At 41.1% G+C, this 19,291-nt stretch overlaps 1 protein-coding gene across 3 annotated transcripts in view; it reads right to left on the minus strand.

The window, feature by feature from the left end:
* Positions 1-12,599, minus strand: part of STAC (SH3 and cysteine rich domain) — a 99,726-nt gene extending 87,127 nt beyond the window's left edge. Inside the window, exon 1 of one of the 3 annotated variants that reach the window (XM_033402197.2) lies at positions 12,099-12,599. In XM_033402197.2, the coding sequence (XP_033258088.1) occupies positions 12,099-12,209 (111 nt within the window). In that variant the 5' untranslated portion in view covers positions 12,210-12,599. The remainder of the gene's footprint in view (positions 1-12,098) is intronic. The other 2 variants (XM_033402196.2, XM_004277924.3) reach the window with 2 other exon arrangements.
* Positions 12,600-19,291: the final 6,692 nt, after the last annotated feature.

Raw genomic sequence — 19,291 nt, forward strand, 5'->3', positions numbered from 1 at the left:
TGGGTGGAGGAGAATGTGATGGCTAACAGGACTAGTGAGGAACTGTTACAGCAGTAGAAAGGGAATCAAAGGAAAAAATGAGACTTAAGGAGGGAGCAAAGAGGGAGCACCTCTCTAGATAAAGGTGGAAACGTGAGCACTGGTATTTAACTTTCCTGATTCCAAATCCAGATCTAAGGGACCACTGGTATATAAACACAGAGAACTACAAAAAAAGGGATTTCATAAGATAAGAACACACAGGAAACCTGCTAGAAAGAGTGAGGATGAGATAAGATTGAAGGAAGGTCCCAGGGCTGTCCTATAATAACTCATCCAGAGATATTATGAAGATTTAAATGAAAGGAATAATTTTCAGGCAAAATACAAGTTAACAAACCTGATTCATGTCAGTTTAGGAAAAGAGAATAGAATAAAAAATACGAAAATGTTTTCAAATTTTATTTTAAAATAGGTGCCAGTTTTAGATATTGTCCCATTTTTTTCAAACATTCAAAGTGGAGATCTGGGTTCTACAAACTATTCACAGAAAAAAACCAAAAAGAAACAAACAAAAACATCCATGTATATCTTCCCAAATAATTTTTTTAAACTTGGCATATCCTTAAAAATAATATCTGACCAAGGACACAAAATGACAGAGAACAATCTTTCTTATGTATATAGATGTAAAAATAATAAAGTACTGGCAATGAAAACCTAGTAGTTTATTAAAAGAAAATCCCCATGGTCAAGTGGGACCTTTTCCAGGAATGTAAGAAGAGTTTAATTTAGGCTATCTATTAATATAATCCATCACATAAAGAGGCCAAAGGACAAAAAAAAAATCACATGATTACTTTGATACTTGCCAAAAAGTCATTTGAAACAATTCCACATCCATTCCTGGTGGAAATTCTTAGTAAGCTAAGAACATTACCCAAATTTACATAAGAAACACTGTCTCAGTTTAATTGCAAACAGAGTGGGAAGTCTGGAATTTGTGTAGAAGGAGGACTTAAGAAATGATTTAGTTGGAAATGGATTTGTCTTAAAGTTAAATTTGCAAAGTACCACCTGATGTTTCTCAGGCTGAATGTGTAAATTTTAAGTGGCTTGCAGAGTTACTTGAGATACAAGAGATCTAAGAGTACCCCTTAGTACCAACACTGTACAATATACCCTATACTCAATGTACACTTACAGCAAAACTTAGGTAGCACTTAAAGTTAGGTACTAGCCCAATACCTCCACTGATACTTATTGTATTTTGGGATATCTACTGCAATAATATTCTGTCCCTACCTACTCCACTCCCCTAACCCCCAAAAGAGATAATTATAGTTAGAGAGGCAAAATTATTTTTGTAGATACTATGATAATCTAATAATAATAGCTAACATTGACTCACTATGTGCCATGCACTGTGTTAGGCACTTAGGATACACTCATTAACCTAACCCTAATGACAGTGCTGCAAAAGACCATTAGTATGCTCATTTTACAGAAAGAACAGTGAGCCTCAGGAAAGTGAAGGACAGGGAAGCTCATTAAGTGGCATCCCAAAGCCATACATTGGGATTTGAACACAGCTGCTTCTGACTCCAGAGCCCACAATGAATCAGTAAGCAACACTGTACTTCTTTATTAATGAATAAAAAATGGAATCTAAAAGACCTTAGATTACAAAATTAATATAAAACTAGTATAAAATATCCAGGAAATAGCTAACAGAGGATTGGGCAAAAAGTATTTGAAGAAAATTACTAAGCATTTATGAGTGGCATAAAAGACGTTTCAATAACTAAAGATATATACTATGTTCCTGGATGAGAAATCCCACTATATGTAAAGATTTTGCTGAAACAATCTTAAAAGTTTCATGCAATTCTTCTCAAAATATTATATTTATAACTTGATGGAAAATCAAAACAGTGAGTGCAGTTAAATAAATAAATTCCCAGGAAGGTACCTGTATTATCAGTTACCAGTCTATTATAAAGCTACAGTAATTAAAACATTATAATTGTAATGTCAAAGTAGTGTGTAGTAATAAATGCAAAATCATTAGAATATAACAGATGACTGTAAAAGACAACCTAATACATATTACCATTTATTACATAATAGATCCAACATTTCAAATCAGCGTAAAAATGAATTGTTCAATAAGTGGTTTTTTTCATTCAGAAAAAATTAAAGTTCTTCCTTACCACATAACAACATAAATTCCGGATGGATTAAAGTGATAAAAGTAAAAAGTATATAATAAGGAGCTAGAGAAACACACAGATTAATATTTATTTGCTCCCAGGGTGGGGAAGACCTTTCTAAATATAAATGGGAAAAAGAAGCCATAGTTAAATAAATTTGAGACATTTAACAACATAAAAAAATAATCTTCCATGTTGAAAATGTAATAAAATTGAAAAACAAATTTGAATCTGGGAAAACGTTAGCAACATATATGAAAGATTGTGGTTTTAATATTTATAAAGAATTTTAAAAAAATCAATAGGAAATAAATGCTCTATTAAAATAGATGAATATATAATTCACAAAAGAAAAAATATTTTAATATAAAAATAATACTTTCTAGTGAATAAATGTAATAAAATAAAAAATTTCAATATATCTTTGCCCTTCAAATTTGCTGATAAAAGGCTATACATCTAAAAATAACAAAAATAACTAACAAGAAAGAAAACAACTCAAAAACCAGGCAAAGGCCTTGAATGGACACTTCTCCAAAGAAGATATACAAATGACCAATAAGCACATGAAATGATGCTCAACAACACTAATCAGTAGAGAAATGCAAGCAAAAGCCACAATGAGATAGTATCTCACTCCCATTAGGATAAAAAAAAACCCAGAAAATAACTAGTGTCGGTGAGGATGTAGAGAAATTGGAATCCTGTTCATTCCTGGTGGGAATCTAAAATGGTACAGCCATTGTGAAAAACAGTATGGTGAATCCTCAAAAGATTAAAGATAGAATTACCATATAATCCAGCAACCTCACTTTTGGCTATATACCTAAAGGAAATGAAAGCAGGGACTTGAACAGATACTTGCACACCCGAGTTCATAGCAGCATTATTCACAATAGTCCACTGATGGATGAATCGATAAAGAAATGTGGTATATACATACAATGGAATATTGTTCAGCCTTAAAAAAAGAAGGAAATTCTGACTTATACCACAACATGGATGGACCTGGAAGATTTATGTTAAGTTATGTTAAGATAAGCCACTTACAAAGGGACAAACATTAAATGATTCATCATATATGAGGTACCTAGAGTTGGTCAAATTCATAGAATCAGAAAGTAGAATAGTAGTGGTTGCCAGGAGCTGGAAAAAGTAGGAGATGGGGAATAACTTTAATGGGTACAGAACTTCAGTTTGGGAAGATGAAAAAGTTCTAAACATGCTGACGGTTATACAACAATATGCATATATTTAATGCCACAGAAAACTACACTTAAAATGTAACCATTTAAAAATTAGTAAGAAGGTAAATTTTATGTTATGTGTATTTTAACTCAAAAAAAATCCTAGGGAGATTGAATTTTACTGCCTACATATAGTGGAGATCTGAAAAGAAAGAATGAACAAGAAACAACTTTCTCACCAATTCAGGTTGATGAGAAAGAAAATCTTAGTATAGACATAAGGTGGACAATAAACAAACAAATATTTCCTTGGGAATTCATAACCACAGATCTGCCTTCACATAGATTTGGGGCTTAAATTTATACAACACAACTTGGTCTGAGAATCCCCAAACTGAAAAAAAGTAACAAAGATTTAGGTTCTCAGGTAACGATGCCTTGGGGCACTTGGTGGAAGCAATCTCTGTACAGTGGACTCTATTACTGGAAGAACTAATAGTATGAGGATGTCCATTCTCTCCAAATGGATTTGTAGATTTAACGCAACCCCAAGTCAAAATCCTAGCAGGTGTTTTTGTGGAAACTGATTAGCTGATTCTAAAATGCATAATGGAAATGTCAAGGGCCCAAAATAACCAAAGCAGTTTTGAAAAAGCAAGGCAAAGCCAGAAGTCTTACTCTGCCAGATATCAAAACTTTTTAATAAAGCCATTATATTTAAGACAGTGCTGTGCTGGTACAAGGACAGACAAATAGACCAATGGGGTAGAGCATCAACCTCCACATAAATCAAAAATATAGCCATCCAATTTATGGCAAAGGTGGCAGTGCAGTGCCGTAATGAATCTTGACCCCTACCTCACACCCACAGCAATTTCAAATGGATTATAGATTTATGTGTGAAAGGCTAAGCAAAAACATTTCTAAGAAATACTAGGAGAATACTTTCATGCCTTTGGGGTAGGCAAAGATTTCATAAGGAGAACACAAAAAGCACTAACAACCATAAGTGAGAAAATTAATAATTTGACTACACTCAATAAGAATTTCTGTTAAGAAAAGAAAAGCCACAGGATAGAAGAAGATATCTGCAACACATTTATCTTTAAAAGTACTTGGATCTAGAATATGTAAAGAATTCATATAAATTTTTAAAAATGACATATAAACTAATAAGAAAATAGACAAAAGATTTGAATAACTACTTCACAAGAAGACATTCAAATGCCCCAAAGCATAAAAACTGCTTAATTCGGGACTTTCCTGGCAGTCCAGTGGTTAAGACTCTGCCCTCCCAATGCAGGGGAGAAGGGTTTGATCCCTGGTCAGGGAACTAAGATCCCGCATGAGGCATGGCCAAAACAAAACAAAACAAAACAAAAAAAACTGCTTAATTCATTAGTCATTGGGGACATACAAGTTAAAACCATGGCACAATACCACTAATCACCTATGAGAATGGCTGAACTGAGAAATATAGACAACACCAAATGTTGGTGGGATGAGGATCAGATGGAACTCTTATACATTGTTGGTGGGATTACGAATTGGTACAGATGCTTTGGAAAGTTGACAATATCTACTAACACTGAACTTATGTATATCCTACAGCCCAGCAAGGTTGCTCCTAGGTATACACCCAACAGAGGTGCCACAAGGAATATGTATAAGGATGGTCAAAGGGGTATAACTTCTAGCAGCCAAAACCAAGAAACAATCCAAATGTCCACCATCAATAGAATGGTTAAATAGTGGTCTATTCACACAGTGGAATTCTATATAGCAATGAAAATGAAAACTATTGCTACATGCAATGGTATAAATGAATCTCACAACATAATGCTAACTGAAAGAAGCCAAGCATAAAAGAGTACACACTGTATGATTCCATTTATATAAAGGAAGGTTAATTTATGTTGTTAGAAGTCAAAATATTATTTACCTTTGGGAAGGCAGTGACAGAAAAGGGTATGAGGGAGATTCTGGGGTGCTGATAACATTCTATTTCTTGATTTTTGTTTTGGTTACATACTGATCAATAATTTATTTTTTGAAAATTCATTGATCTGTAATCTTGTGTGCACTTTTTGGTATGATGTTATACTTCAAAGTTTACAAGAAAAAAAGCTATGATAGGGCTTCCCTGGTGGCACAGTGGTTAAGAATCTGCCTGCCAATGCAGGGGACATGGGTTCGAGCCCTGGTCTGGGAAGATCCCACATGCCGTGGAGCAACTAAGCCCATGCGCCACAACTACTGAGCCTGCGCTCTAGAGACCGTGAGCCACAACTACTGAAGCCCACGTGCCTAGAGCCCATGCTCCGCAACAAGAGAAGCCACCACAATCAGAAGCCCGCGCACTGCAATGAAGAGTAGCCCCCCACTTGCCGCAACTAGAGAAAGTCCATGTGCAGCAACGAAGACCCAACACAGCCAATAAATAAAAATAAAATAAATAATAAAAATAAAAATTCTAAAAAAAAAAGCTATGATAGATCTTTCTAGAGAGCACTGTGTCAGTGAGAATAAAAGACCTTCGAAGTGTTTATATCCAGACCTAGCAATTTTGCTTCCCATGAAACGAATCAGAAAAATATTCAAATGTTGATGTATCAGGAAGCCCGTTTAAATATTGATTTTTTTTAAAGCTTGAAAGCTGAGAAAGAATCTAAATGTACCATCAGAAGAGACTGATGAAATAGATATGGTACAACAATGACATATACCATCTTTATTTAATACTTATCTAAGAATACAAGAAAACTGTTTATGTACATTAGGTAGAAGAAAAAACACAATGTGCATTTATGTATACACTATTTCAATTCTGTTTCAAGCGTGTGTGTGTGTGTGTGTGTGTGTGTGTGTGTGTGTGTGTGTTAAAGGAAACCTGAAATACAGCAAAAAAACCTAACAATCCTTATGTCTAGGTCATTGTGTGATAAATGAATTTTTATATATTCTGTGCTTTCCAGTTTTCTAAATTTAGTGCTTATTACTTTTATAATCATGAAAACAACTTAATAAGGACATAGTCAACCTTATAAATCCAGCTGTATCTGAGCAACGCTTAGATTCTTTGGCAATGTGGAGGAAACAGCAGGTTACTTTTGCCAGAACCATTTCTTTGGATTGAAGTATAAATGGGAAGTGAAGCAGAGAAAGTAAATGCAAATGATTCCAAGTATCTTGGCTGGAAGGGAAAATATCTTGCTTTCTTTGACATTCTGTAATTCTTTTAGTCTAGACCAGTGTTTCTCAAACTTGGCTGTACAATGAAATCACTAAGGAAGCTTTATAAAAATGCTGATTGCTGGGACCTTCACTCACAGATTTCAATTTAATAGGTCTAGCCTATGGTCTGGACTCTCCAGGGGATTTGAATGCAAGGCCAAGGTTCCATTTTCTTTCTTCTCCCCTGAGTAGAAGTTAAATTCCTTATCAATAATAGCTTCATATATATGTAATGGGTGAGCTGGCCACAAAGTAGGCAGTCAATAAATAGTTGTTGATTGATGGACACAGAAACCTTTCCGGGAGATGCAGGGCACATCTTCATGGTTAGGAATTGCTTCTCGATAGCTTAGAAGGTGGTCCAGATTCAGAGAGAAGCATCCACGAATGAGGGGACACCTTGGTCCATGGCTCCAGTGGTGCCCTAGGTGGCTTATATCAACCTTTCAAAATCAAAGTCACATGCTGGTGAGTCTATGGCTAATCTTCTTGGGGATGCAACATAGCTAAGATGAAACCTCACTGCAGTCAACAGTATAACTGAAAGTGCAAAGGGAGGAAAACTCAGTTATACTATGGGAACGTCATTTTTGATTATTGAAATTCTTCCAATGATGACATTTGTGATTGGTCAGTGACAGAATCATCTAATTTGAAGCAGGAAGAGAAAGTAAATAACGCTTTATGCCTACAAATGCTTTCAACATATTGGGTGTTTTACCTATTCTCAGGCTTTACAAAAAGCCATACCAATTGGGGATTAGCATCCCCATTCTAGATTTTAGGAAGCTGAGGCTCAGGGAGGTTAGGCAGCTTGCCCATAGACACAAAGATGGCAACTGATAAGAAGAGATTTGACCTCTTGTTTATTTGACCTCAAAACCTACAATCCCTTCATATCATCAAAATGTGACTTTGTGTCATATAAGCGATGGCAAAGGGCATCCATACAAAACTTCATGTGACACCTTAGTAAGATTTCTATGTTGTCAATAAGTTAGTAGGAGAAAAGACATTCATTGCAATAAGGGTTGCTGAAACATGAAATTTTTCTTAGTATTCAATGGTCTCTGTCAAGCACTTAGAAAAAAAATTAGATTGTGGTCTTTCTGGGATAGTTAGTGGAAAGATACAGGGGTGAAGTTCATTAGTGGCTTTCAAACTCTTTCAACTAGACTAATTTTATGAAAAACAAAACCACATAAACTAGATTATGACTTGTGCTTACTGGAATTTACTCTGAGGAAATTGTGCTGGGGTATCCAAGGTCCAAGACGGGGACCTTCCTTAGACTATTGGCAGTAACTACCTGTGTGATCTTAGGCAAGTCACTACCTCTCTCTGGGCCTCGATTTACTCAACAGAGGAAAAAAAAAGGGAGGGGATATTTAAATAAACTTTGAAGGCTACAAACACTTTATTGAGCTGGTATAAACTATGGATCCTTTCCCCAGACAATGCACATATACATGTACACAAGCAATTTTGAAAGTTCTGGTTGTTCACAGATATTCCAAAGACAATTTGTGGACCTCCAAAGAATATACTGACGCTTGATTTAAAACACCTGGAGTATGTGATAATGGGATTGTAGTCATGTTTACAAAAAGAGCCCTTATTCTTTAGAGATGCATCTGGAAATATTTACGAATGAAATGCTTTGATGCCTGGAACTTGCTTTAAAATGATCCAGTGTGCATGGGGAGGGGTGGGGGTAGTGCTGGGGGTAACAGATGAAGCAAGATTGTCCATGAACTGATAATTGGTGAAGCCAGGTGATTAGGTACATGATGGTTCTTTATAGTATTTTCTCTGTGTTGAAATTTTCCATAATAAAATAAATTTACACAATAAAAATTAACCATAATTTTACAAATACCCAGAATAGATCATCTCCAGTGTTTCCAATTCTAATATTCTATGATTTAGCATTCCAAAGAATCTGCAGAAATGGACTTCCGGAAACATTTTACATGCTCAGGGCATTGAATCATTATCATTCTTCTCTAATGGACCCTCTAGACCAAAGGGTTTGCTGTGGCCCGGTTTTCCAGATGGTTCTGTGATATTCCATTCTGTAAATATACTTTTAGGGAAAGAGTAGCAAAATCAAATGCAAAGAAGCTGTATAAGAACTGGGCTTTAATCATTTCACATGATAATGTGGTTCAATTTATTTTCAAAGATTTCTTCAGATGAGAAGACCAAAATATGGTTGCAAATGGCTTTTAGTAGCATATAAAATACTTGGTTAGGATGTTAGGTGAAACAGTACAGGATGTAAAACAGTACACAGGCATGAGAGACGGCTGCAGGTGGTTGACAACTTGTCCTCCAGAGCCATGCTGCCTGGGTCCCTGTCCATGCTGTGTCACTCAACTAACTATACAATTGTGGGGGAGTCACCTAACCTTTCTGAGTTTCCGCTTCCCTATCCATAAAACAGAAATAATAGCAGAATCTCCCTCACAGGGTTATTATGAAGGGTCAAGTTGTGCCTGACAGACCAAACACTCAGTAGATGCTCACCATTTTTCTCTCAACTGTGTAAATATAAAAATTAATGAAGGGCTTCCCTGGTGGCGCAGTGGTTGAGGGTCCGCCTGCCGATGCAGGGGACACAGATTCGTGCCGCGGTCCGGGAAGATCCCACATGCCGCGGAGCGGCTGGGCCCGTGAGCCATGGCCGCTGAGCCTGCGCGTCCGGAGCCTGTGCTCCGCAACGGGAGAGGCCACAACAGTGAGAGGCCCGCGTACCGGAAAACAAAAAAAAATCAATGAAAAGAGGCAAATATACAATCAAGATATCAGTAGGTGTCTCTGGACTGGACCAGTGGGGAATTTTTAAAACTTTTTTTCAGGAATTTTCAAATTTCCAGAGTATTTGTTACTCTTATCATGAGAGAAAAAAGTTATTTTAAAAATGTGTAGTGAAACCTAACAATCAAAACAAATCAACATATATAACCAAACAGAAACAAACTCACAGATACAGAGAATAAACTAGTGATTGCCAGAAGGGAGGGAGGTGGGGGGAATGAGTGAATGAGGTGAAGGGGATTAAGAGGTACAAACTACTAGCTATAAAATAAGTAAGTCACAGGGATGCAATGTACAGCACAGGGAATGTAGTTAATAATATTATAATAACTTTGCGTGATGACTAATCTATAAAGACATTGAATCACTACGTTGTACACCTGAAACAAATACAGTACTGTAAGTCAACTAGGCTTTAATAAAATAAAAGAAAAAACTAATTTTAAAAGTCTTTCTTGAGAAAGTTTACTGTCCAGAGGGGCTGAACCATTCTGTCCCACATGGTATTTTGACAAACAAACCACTTCAGAGGAGAGTAAGATGGGATGACTACATGTCCACATTCTCCTACCAGACGCTCATCCTCAAGGTGGAGGATCCTTCTTAACGCCAATAAGCTTTAAAATGTGGCACTGCTGGTGCAGGATAAATAGAGCCTGCCTCTACTACCCCTGTTTCATGCCATCCTAATGTTCCCTTACCATAACCCCTCCACATCAGCAGTTTAGCCTTTTTAGAAGCATGGGCCCCTTGGAGAGTATCAAAAACACTATGCCCCCCACTCAAATTTCACCTTCAGGCACAACATTTTGCATTCAATTTCTTGGGGTTCACGGGCCCCCCACAGTCCATCTCCACTGATTAAGAACACCTAAGCCATGACAGCAAATTTAGGAATGTACAAATACACTTTGAGAAAAACTGACGTGTGCAGATCCAAAACCATAAACCAGATAAGTTGGTGGATAATGACGGGTATTACATACGTAGGTTTTGCTTTGCCAAAGAATTTACATTAGGATATCTATAAATAGCAAGCCCATACAGTGTGTTTGAACTGTGCTTCTGTATAAGCAAATCCTAAGCGCTTTCCAGAACGTACCTACTGCAGAGCAACAGGCCCAATTCAAAAAGTTGAATACTAGTTTCACTCTTGAGTTTAGCTGCATTCATTTACAGTATTCTAGATCACCTTTGAAGTGGCCACTACCCCATATCACTTAGGTGAATGAAGGTCAATGATGGACAATGATGAGAGAGCCAGAAACTTCTGGTCGGAGGGATAACGGTCCATGTGTAGGGGTTGTGAGATGGATTTGGAGTGAATCATCTATGGTGAGATGGATCCCATCTCCTTATCTCAGGAAGGAAAAGGGTAAACATGGATCGAGTCCTTACACTGTACTGGGATGTACAGTCCTTACACTGTACTTACTATGCCTCACAATGATTCTGGAAGGTGGGGTTTTGCCCCCATTTCCAACTGCGTTTTAGAAAAGTTAACACATATTTCAGGTCAGATATTTATCAAAAAAATAAAATAAAGATAATGCAAAGCTCTTTGTCTTGGATTAGCATCTCTGATGGCTAACTTTTGAAGGCTGGGGTACACACAGTGGGCAGCATCACTTAAACTGAGAGCCCCTTAGCTGTGCTTTTGATCCTGCTGATTTGTCAATGGCTTCCAGGGATGTGTGTGAAGGGAGATAAGGATGGGACTCTTCTTTGCCCCATCTGACCTGCCCTCCAGACTGGCATCCTCCTTTCCTTCATTCCTACACAGGAACTGCCCCACATTCCAAAGACATCCAGGGAACACAAAAGGAGATCTGGATAAAGAGCCAGGAGTCCTGCCCTTAAAAAATCCATATAACTACAAACTCCATCTTATGGTTTTCACTCCCGGCTGAGATGCCATTTGGCATCGCACAGCTAGCAGCCGCATTTTACTTTATCCTCTTCCAAGATTTCCAAACATGTGCCTGGCACCCACGAGAGTTTCAGAGGAAGTGTACCAGCGACAGAAGTGCTGCGGGGTTGGTTTTGTGTATGTCAGTGTAACTCTCATGAAAGCAAGTGTAAGTCCGAGGATTAACTTCCACAAGAGGAACATCAACTTCCCCGAGAACGCGTCATTTCCCTAGTTTTTCTGAAATGAGCTGTATCTGAGGTTAGTGATGAGCCCTGTTAAGCAAAGGGTCTCAGACCTTTGGGATACAGGCAAACCTCTGCTGGTCCGCAAGTGCCCCAGCTTTTCTGGAGGAGTATCCCTCGGCTGTTTGTCCCTCAGCCTTCAGAAGCCACCTAATACTTGCACGCGCTTTGGGTACATGCAGGTTCAAAGCACAGAACAACCCCGCCACCACCACCCAAGAAAGCTATATGAACCAGGAGTCTGCTGAATCGCGGGTGCTCGCAGGGTGGAAGCCCTGCGCAAAGCCCCCGGGCTGTGTGGGCAAGAAAGCTGGGTCTCCAGGGATGTGGTCCAGCATCGCTATCAGAGAGTCCTGCCGTACATTCAAGTCTCAAGGGAGGTACAGTCCTTGAGAGGAACTGGGGACGCGTCTCAGACTCTGGCGCCAGCGCCAGTAGGGAGGAAACAAAGGTGGACAGAGGAGAGAAGGAGAGTGAGTTTGTATCCTCTCGGGGCAAGCGTGCGCGGTACCTTGGATTCCTGGCTGCCGGTGGATGCAGGAGAGGGCGGTTGTTCGGCGTTCGTCGTCTCCTTGGGCAGCCCGTCCACGCCGTCCTCTCGGGCGCCGCTCGGGGGGATCATCTTGGCGGCGCGGGAAAGGTGTTGGGCTCCCGGAGGAAGAGCGAGGCTAGCCTCCCTGCGGCGCGCCCTCCTCGCCGCGGGCCGGCTTGCTCAGCTCCGGAGGCCGGGGACTCCCATCCTAGCCGAGGCGCCGACGCGCCCTCCTTCGGCCTCGCCCCCGCCCCGGCCCTGCCCACCTCCCCGGCACCCCTGCGGGCAGGGGGAAAGCGCGCCGCCCCACTGCGCCCGCGGCCACCTCGCGAGGGACCGCACAGTCGTGACTGGGCTCGGGCTGGCCCGCCCCCCGGAGAAGAGGGGCGGGAGGTGGCTCCGGGGCGGGGCTGCGCGGGGCCCCGCGGGGAGCAGCGGGGCAGAAGTGGGCAGCGCCTTCGGGAGGCCCTCCGGGGAGGCTGGGCGCGCGCAGCACGGTCGGGGAGATGCTTTAGGAAGTAGACGGAAAATTCAGACCAAACGCCCGAATGAATGATCCAGCTGGAGAGACCACCTGCAGTAACTCCCTCCTGTACCCTGAGAAACATCGACTCTCAGGGAGCCGGTGACTTAGCCAAGTTATTTATAGGGTTCAGTGACGGAGGAAGCAGAGCTGGAGTTCCCTGGCCTGAGGGCGCTCCTCTTTCCTCGGTTCAGTTTTGGACTACAGCAGGGGGATACTGCAAAATGTGGATGTGTCCTAGTTTTGTTGTGCATTTATGTGCTAAGCCGTCACGCTTTTAACCGTATTTAATCCTCAGAGCCACCTTATTTGGCTAGGTGTTATCAGTCGCATTTATAGATGAGAAAACTGGGAGGCTCAGTAATTTGCTCCAAGTCGCTAAACTGTAAATGGTGGAGCTGGGATCTGAACCCATTTTGGCGTCAAAATCCACGCTTTTTGGACTGTGGAGCCTTAAATCTAGGCCAAATCTTCATAGCTGAGGAGCAAATGGGTGTTGCAGTAGAGCAAGGATGTCACGGCTGTTTACAGAGGGGCAAACCAGTACCTACACCTTAGTAGGTCTTTCGGAAACAGAGAGATGGCCCCATGGGATAAAGGGGCAGAAGAATCCAGTATCTTTTGAAGAAAAACTTCAGTGTGCAGGGAAAGGAAATACATCTGGATTTTTTAAAAATAAATTTATTTTATTTATTTATTTTTGGCTGCATTGGGTCTTCGTTGCTGTGCATGGGCTTTCTCTAGTTGTGGCGAGAGGAGGCTTCTCTTGCTGTGAAGCACGGGCTCTAGGCGCACGGGCTTCCGTAGTTGTGGCATGCGGGCTCCGCTGTTGTGGCTTGCAGGCTCTAGAGTGCAGGCTCAGTAGTTGTGGCACACGGGCTTAGTTGCTCTGTGGCACGTGGGATCTTCCCGGACCAGGGCTCGAACCCATATCCCCTGTATTGGCAGGCTGATTCTTAACCACCAGGCCACCAGGGAAGTCCTACATCTGGATATTTAAAAGGCTCCCCCCTCCCCAAATACAAAACTCCTTAATTTTCCAACAGGAAACTACAAACTTATGTTCAGATTTTATTTAATAGCTATAAATGTTTGCAAGGCCAGTTTCACGGTGTTAGCAAATGCAAGTTCTTGTGCCCAATGCACAGTAAAGCCAAACAAACTGAAAAATCGGAGTTTGGAGCAGAGAAAGGTTTATTGAAGGGCCATGCAAGGAAACAGGTGGTTTGTGCCCCAAACCCCCAAACTCCCAAACTCCTCCAAGGGTTTCAGCAAAGCACTTTTTTTTTTATTTTATTATTATTATTTTTTAATGTATTTATTTTATTTTTGACTGCATTGGGTCTTTGCTGCTGTGCGCAGGCTCTCTCCAGTTGTGGCGAGCGAGCGCTGCTCTTCGTTGTGGTGCGCAGGCTGCTCATCGTGGTGGCTTCCCTTGTTGCGGAGCACGGGCTCTAAGCACAGAGGCCTCAGTAGTGTGGCACGCGGGCTCAGTAGCTGTGGCTCGCGGACTCAGTAGTTGCAGCAAAGCACTTTTAAAGGCAAGATGAAGGAAGGGCGTGGTTAGTTGTTGTGAACTTCTTGGTGTAAGAATTCTTTGTTCTTCCAGCTATCCACATAGGTCAGGATGTTCCTGTAAACCTCTAACAAGGCGACTGTTATTCTCTGTTTTGCAACTTTTTATTGCTATATGGAAGGACTCTTAAAGGTCAGAGAATAGGCTATGCTGTATATTTCAGGCTATAGACAACATTCTTTTACAAAAGGTGCAGAGCCAGCATGACTAAGTGCAGACAACAGAACACAAAGGTTGAAGTGAAAAGGAACAGATGTAATATGGAATCAGGTTTTCCTTCCCTATTACAATGGGTATGCAGCCTGTGCAGTCACACAGGGCCCTGCACTTGGGTTAATGCTCTTCTGTCACCATCTTGAAATTCTTGACACTTTTTGAGCAAGAGGTCCTGCATTTTCATTTTGCACTGTACCCTGTGAATTATGTATTTGGTCCTGCATGTTTGCCCTAGCTCATGTCCTTTGGAAAAAACAAACCTATTACTCTTTCCATCCTGGACATCAGTTGAAAGCTTCTGTTCTAAGTGACAGCCTCTTACTTGGCCCTTGGCTCTGAGTGCTCTAAATACCCCCGTGACCCTTAGCCTCTCATACGACCAGGCCATACTGGCTAACCTGATGACTACAGCTTTTTCCTCCTCAAAACACAATTCTTTTTGGATTGGGTTGCTTGTTTTTTTGTTATTGAGCTGCATGAGCTGCTTATAAATTTTGGAAGCAATTACACTCCAATAAAGATGTAAAAAACAAACAAAAAAACACAATTCTTGTTTGCTCAATAGAGACGAAATTGTAACAGCCAAAGTCACAACAGTAACAGCACACAATGGCAGGAGCAGCAGAATCAACACATCTTTTTTTTGTTTTTTAATACATTTCATTTTATTTATTTATTTTTATTTTTGGCTGCATTGGGTCTTTGTTGCTGCGCGTGGGCTTTCTCTAGTTGCGGTGAGCGGGGGCTACTCTTCGTTGCGGTGCATGGCTTCTCACTGAGGTGGTTTCTCTTTGCTGTGCAGCACGGGTTCTAGGCGCCGCAGGCTTCAGTAGTTGTGGCACATGGGCTCCGTATTTGTGGCTTGAGGGCTCTAGAGTGCAGGCTCAGTAGTTGTGGCACTCGGGCTTAGTTGCACCATGGCATGTGGGATCTTCCCGGAGCAGGGCTCGAACCCGTGTCCCCTGCACTGGCAGGCAGATTCTTGACCACTGCACCACCAGGCAAGTCCCGGAATCAACACATCTTTATCAAGCATGTATTTTGTACCAGACATTGTGCCAGAAACTAATGATACTGCAGAAAGAAAACAGATTAAGACTGTTCTCCTGGAGTTATGTGGCAGCCTGGATGGGAGGGGAGTCTGGGGGAGCATGGATACATGTATATGTGCAGCTGAGGTGCTTTGCTGTGCACCTGAAACTATAACGTTGTTAATTGGCTACACTCCAATATAAAATAAAAAGTTAAAAGAAAAAGACTGTTCTCCTGGAACTTTGAAACTGGTGAAAGATACAGATTAATTAAATCACACACACGTGTGCACACACACACACACATTTTTCATGAACTGTGATAAGGAACAGTACAGGACTCATAATGACTGTGTACAGATGCAGGGTCTGAACTAGTGTGGGACCAGAGAGGGGTTTCCTGAGAAAGTAAAGCCCCCAGGGTCCATGGAAAATTACAGTCTTGGTGGGCAAGCACATTGTGGCTTATAACAAGACATATTTCATCTTTGGATTTTTTTTTTTTAAGAATTGAAGAGCAGCTGTAAGATGACATCTTTCATTTTAGTAAATGCTTAGCTTTGATTAACACTAGTCATTCTCCAATAACCTAAGTTTAAACATGGTCCCCTTGAGGGAAATGTTAAAGGAGCTAGTACATCCTTCCTCCTCACTGCACCCCCATCCTAGTAACAGAAATCCTTGGTCTGATAAATAATAGCTACCTTTCCTAGGAAATTGTGGAATTACCTGTAGCTGCCAAAACTAATCAAGCCTTTCCTCGTGTGCTGCTTTCACATAAATCCCTTTCCATCTCATGTTTTGTTATTTAGCTAACTTCTTTTGTTCTTCAAAACACATCTCCAAACATTTAGTACTCTTGAAGTCTCCTTCCTTGACTCCTTTGGTCTGACTTAGGTTTCCAAACCAATGCCGTGTTCTCATGCCATCCTTCCCTGAGTAATAAATGACGAAGTGGCCTGTCCTCCTATGGGCTCTGAGCTCCACTAGGGCAGGACCATGCCATGCTTATCTTGTTTCCTCTGCCTCTAACTGCTAATGAAAGGAGACTGCTTTCGTAGCCTCCGAGTTTAGACAAGCCCTAGGCATTAGTTACTCCCTGTGCCCTGCACACTCTGAATGGAGAAAGACCCTGGATGCTTCTAGAAAACAGTATGATTTAAAAATCAAACAAACCCCTAGATATTGAGGATTTTGTCTTTATTGGCTTAAGAGAGGACCTTAAACTGAGAGTCACGCTGTCTGTGAACGGGGAGTTCATTGGTTTGGGGAGGTAAGGGGTCTGCACAAAAGATGTTAGGTCCACAGCTTGTCTCTGGGAATGGGAGTGCAGGTGGACAGCATACTGCTTTGTCTCAGTCTGTGGGGAGAGGGCTGCTGGCAGAAGGAGATGGCACTATATTTGTGTAGGATGCCTTGAGGCTTGGGTCACAGGCATTGCCACCTTGGGACCTAGGCGACCATGCCTGATTCCAAGTGCTGCAGTGATGAGAGTCATCCCACGTTGTCATGAAAGCTGGCCCTGACCTGGTATTAAGGGGACATTGATATATTGGCAGTGATGCCCAGAGGACAGTGGAGAGGACTGATGGTCTCCATGTACTGGAGTTAGTGGATGGTGATTCCCGGAGGTCACCTGATAAAGCGCTGACATCCCTGAGCAGAAGTGCACTTTTTCATGGCTCTGTGTGAGATGTCCCTTTAGGACTCCCAGTGATGCTGGGGAGAGACCTCACAGAAGACTGGAGGTCCTGCATTAGAAGCTGTGGTGACATTTCAGCCATGGGTGTCAAGATGACCTCATTTCTATCGGAGGCTGGGAACTTCAAGTTGCAAATAATTATCCTAAGTCTCGGGACTGGGGCAGGACCCTGTGATTTTCGTAGCTTCCCTTCATGGTCCATTTCACTCTGGTTACTGGTTAAATATCAAGCCAGCAGAAGTATGAGGTGTGCAGAAATGTATCTTCACAAACTTGAACTTGATGCTCCCTCTCCTGGTTTATTTACTCATTCATTCATTTGTAAAGAGACCAAAACCCTCCTCCTGACTACATGCAACTGTCTTTTGCAGTAACACTGGTGAGCAGAAGAGTATATGATGCTTTCAGCCTTCTCCCATTGCTCTGCTCCAAGTTTGGATAAAAAGACTAGACTTTCACTCTATGGACTTTGGCTTCTTCTAGAGCCATTTAATAAAAACATACCATCAAGACTACCTGACTAAAACAGCCATAACTATGAAGGGTACAAAAAAAAACAACAAGGAAAAGGGAAAAAGGAGGATCATTAGAATATCCAGGGGGCGGAGAACTGACAAGGGTAAAGGAGAGAGGGTCTCAATAAAGGAGTGGCTCTCCATGTCTGATGCATCCGAGTCATCATGGGTAATGAGACATATGAAAAGGGCATAGGGTTTGGCAATTAGATTGTTGATAATAACAATGGCTAACATATATTGGGCTTCTACTATGTTATAGACATTCTCTATATGTTATTTCACTTAATCCCTACAAAACCTTAGCAAGATAAAGATAATTATCCTAGGTCCCACGGTGAGCATGGGATTTGAACTCAGATATATCCTGCTTCTGGGCCGAGTTTTGGCTCTGCTCTGCTGAACCCCAAACATTGGCAGAACCCAGATCTGGTGAAGAGGCCACAGGCCTTAAAGGGAAGGAATGATGCAATTTGAGAGCCAGAGGCATAATGAAAGACACGGGGAGAGTCCTCAAAGAATGAAGCATTGCCCACTCCATTCTTTTACCTTAAGAGTAAATAATAACCACATCTACACTTTGAAAGGAATAGCCAAGAAGTCAAGACACACTAGGCATGCAGCCTGTAAAGGAGGGCCAGGAATCCCAGTATTAATCCTCACCCTCTGGCTACCTTGTTTGATGCACCTGCCTTCAAGCCCAGAGAAATCAAAGGCTTTGTCCAAAGTCTTACAGCTAACAAAACAATAACAACCACAACAACAACCCCTACTGTGAGCAACTGTTAACGCCTGTCTGCAGTCCTCACAGCAACTCTGGACTGGTCTCTCGTCAGCTACAAAGTGAATCATTAAATTTGGAGACTCATATTGTCAAGGTGAATGAGATCCAGCTGAAGCATCCTCACCTTGTTTTTTCTAAGTACCAATCAACAAGAACAACAGTAACATGAATAGTAGATAATATTTGGAGAGCACTGTTTGGCTGCATTGGAATCGTCTCCCACTGGAGGTGCCTAGAAAAGGGCACAAGGTCGACGCCTCACGTAGCTGCTTTCTGGTTAAGATCTGCCTTTTTCTCTAAAGACGGCATGAGTGGGCTGCTTCTAGTTGGTTATTATCTCAGTGAGAAGAGAGCAACTTTAATCTTTATTCTACATTTAGTGGAAAGGCCATGAACTTGAACTCCAAACATCCCAGCTCCTCTGCTCACAAGCAATGAGATCTTAGACAATTGGTTTGATCTCTCTCAGCCTTGGCTTCCTTGAGTCCAAAATGGTATAATAATCCCTATTTCAATGGATTTCTATAAGTATTAGAGGATTAAATGTCTGGTTTTGATATTATTATTAGTCATATGATTTTGGTCAAATATATTAGCTTTGAGTTAGGTTTTCTGTTCATTTCCAAAACAATAGCTTTATCATTATTCAGGCAGTATTCAAAAAGAATAGAGAAGAAAGTAAGAACCTTCCACCACCTACTGGTAATAACTATTAGCATTTTGGTAAGCCTCCTTCTAGAAGCACATACATATATTGGTATATATATATATATTTTAAATGTTTATTAGAGTATAATTGCTTTATAATGTCATGTTAGTTTCTGC

The sequence above is a fragment of the Orcinus orca genome, chromosome 10, assembly GCF_937001465.1.
Source record: "Orcinus orca chromosome 10, mOrcOrc1.1, whole genome shotgun sequence".
NCBI lineage: Eukaryota > Metazoa > Chordata > Mammalia > Artiodactyla > Delphinidae > Orcinus > Orcinus orca.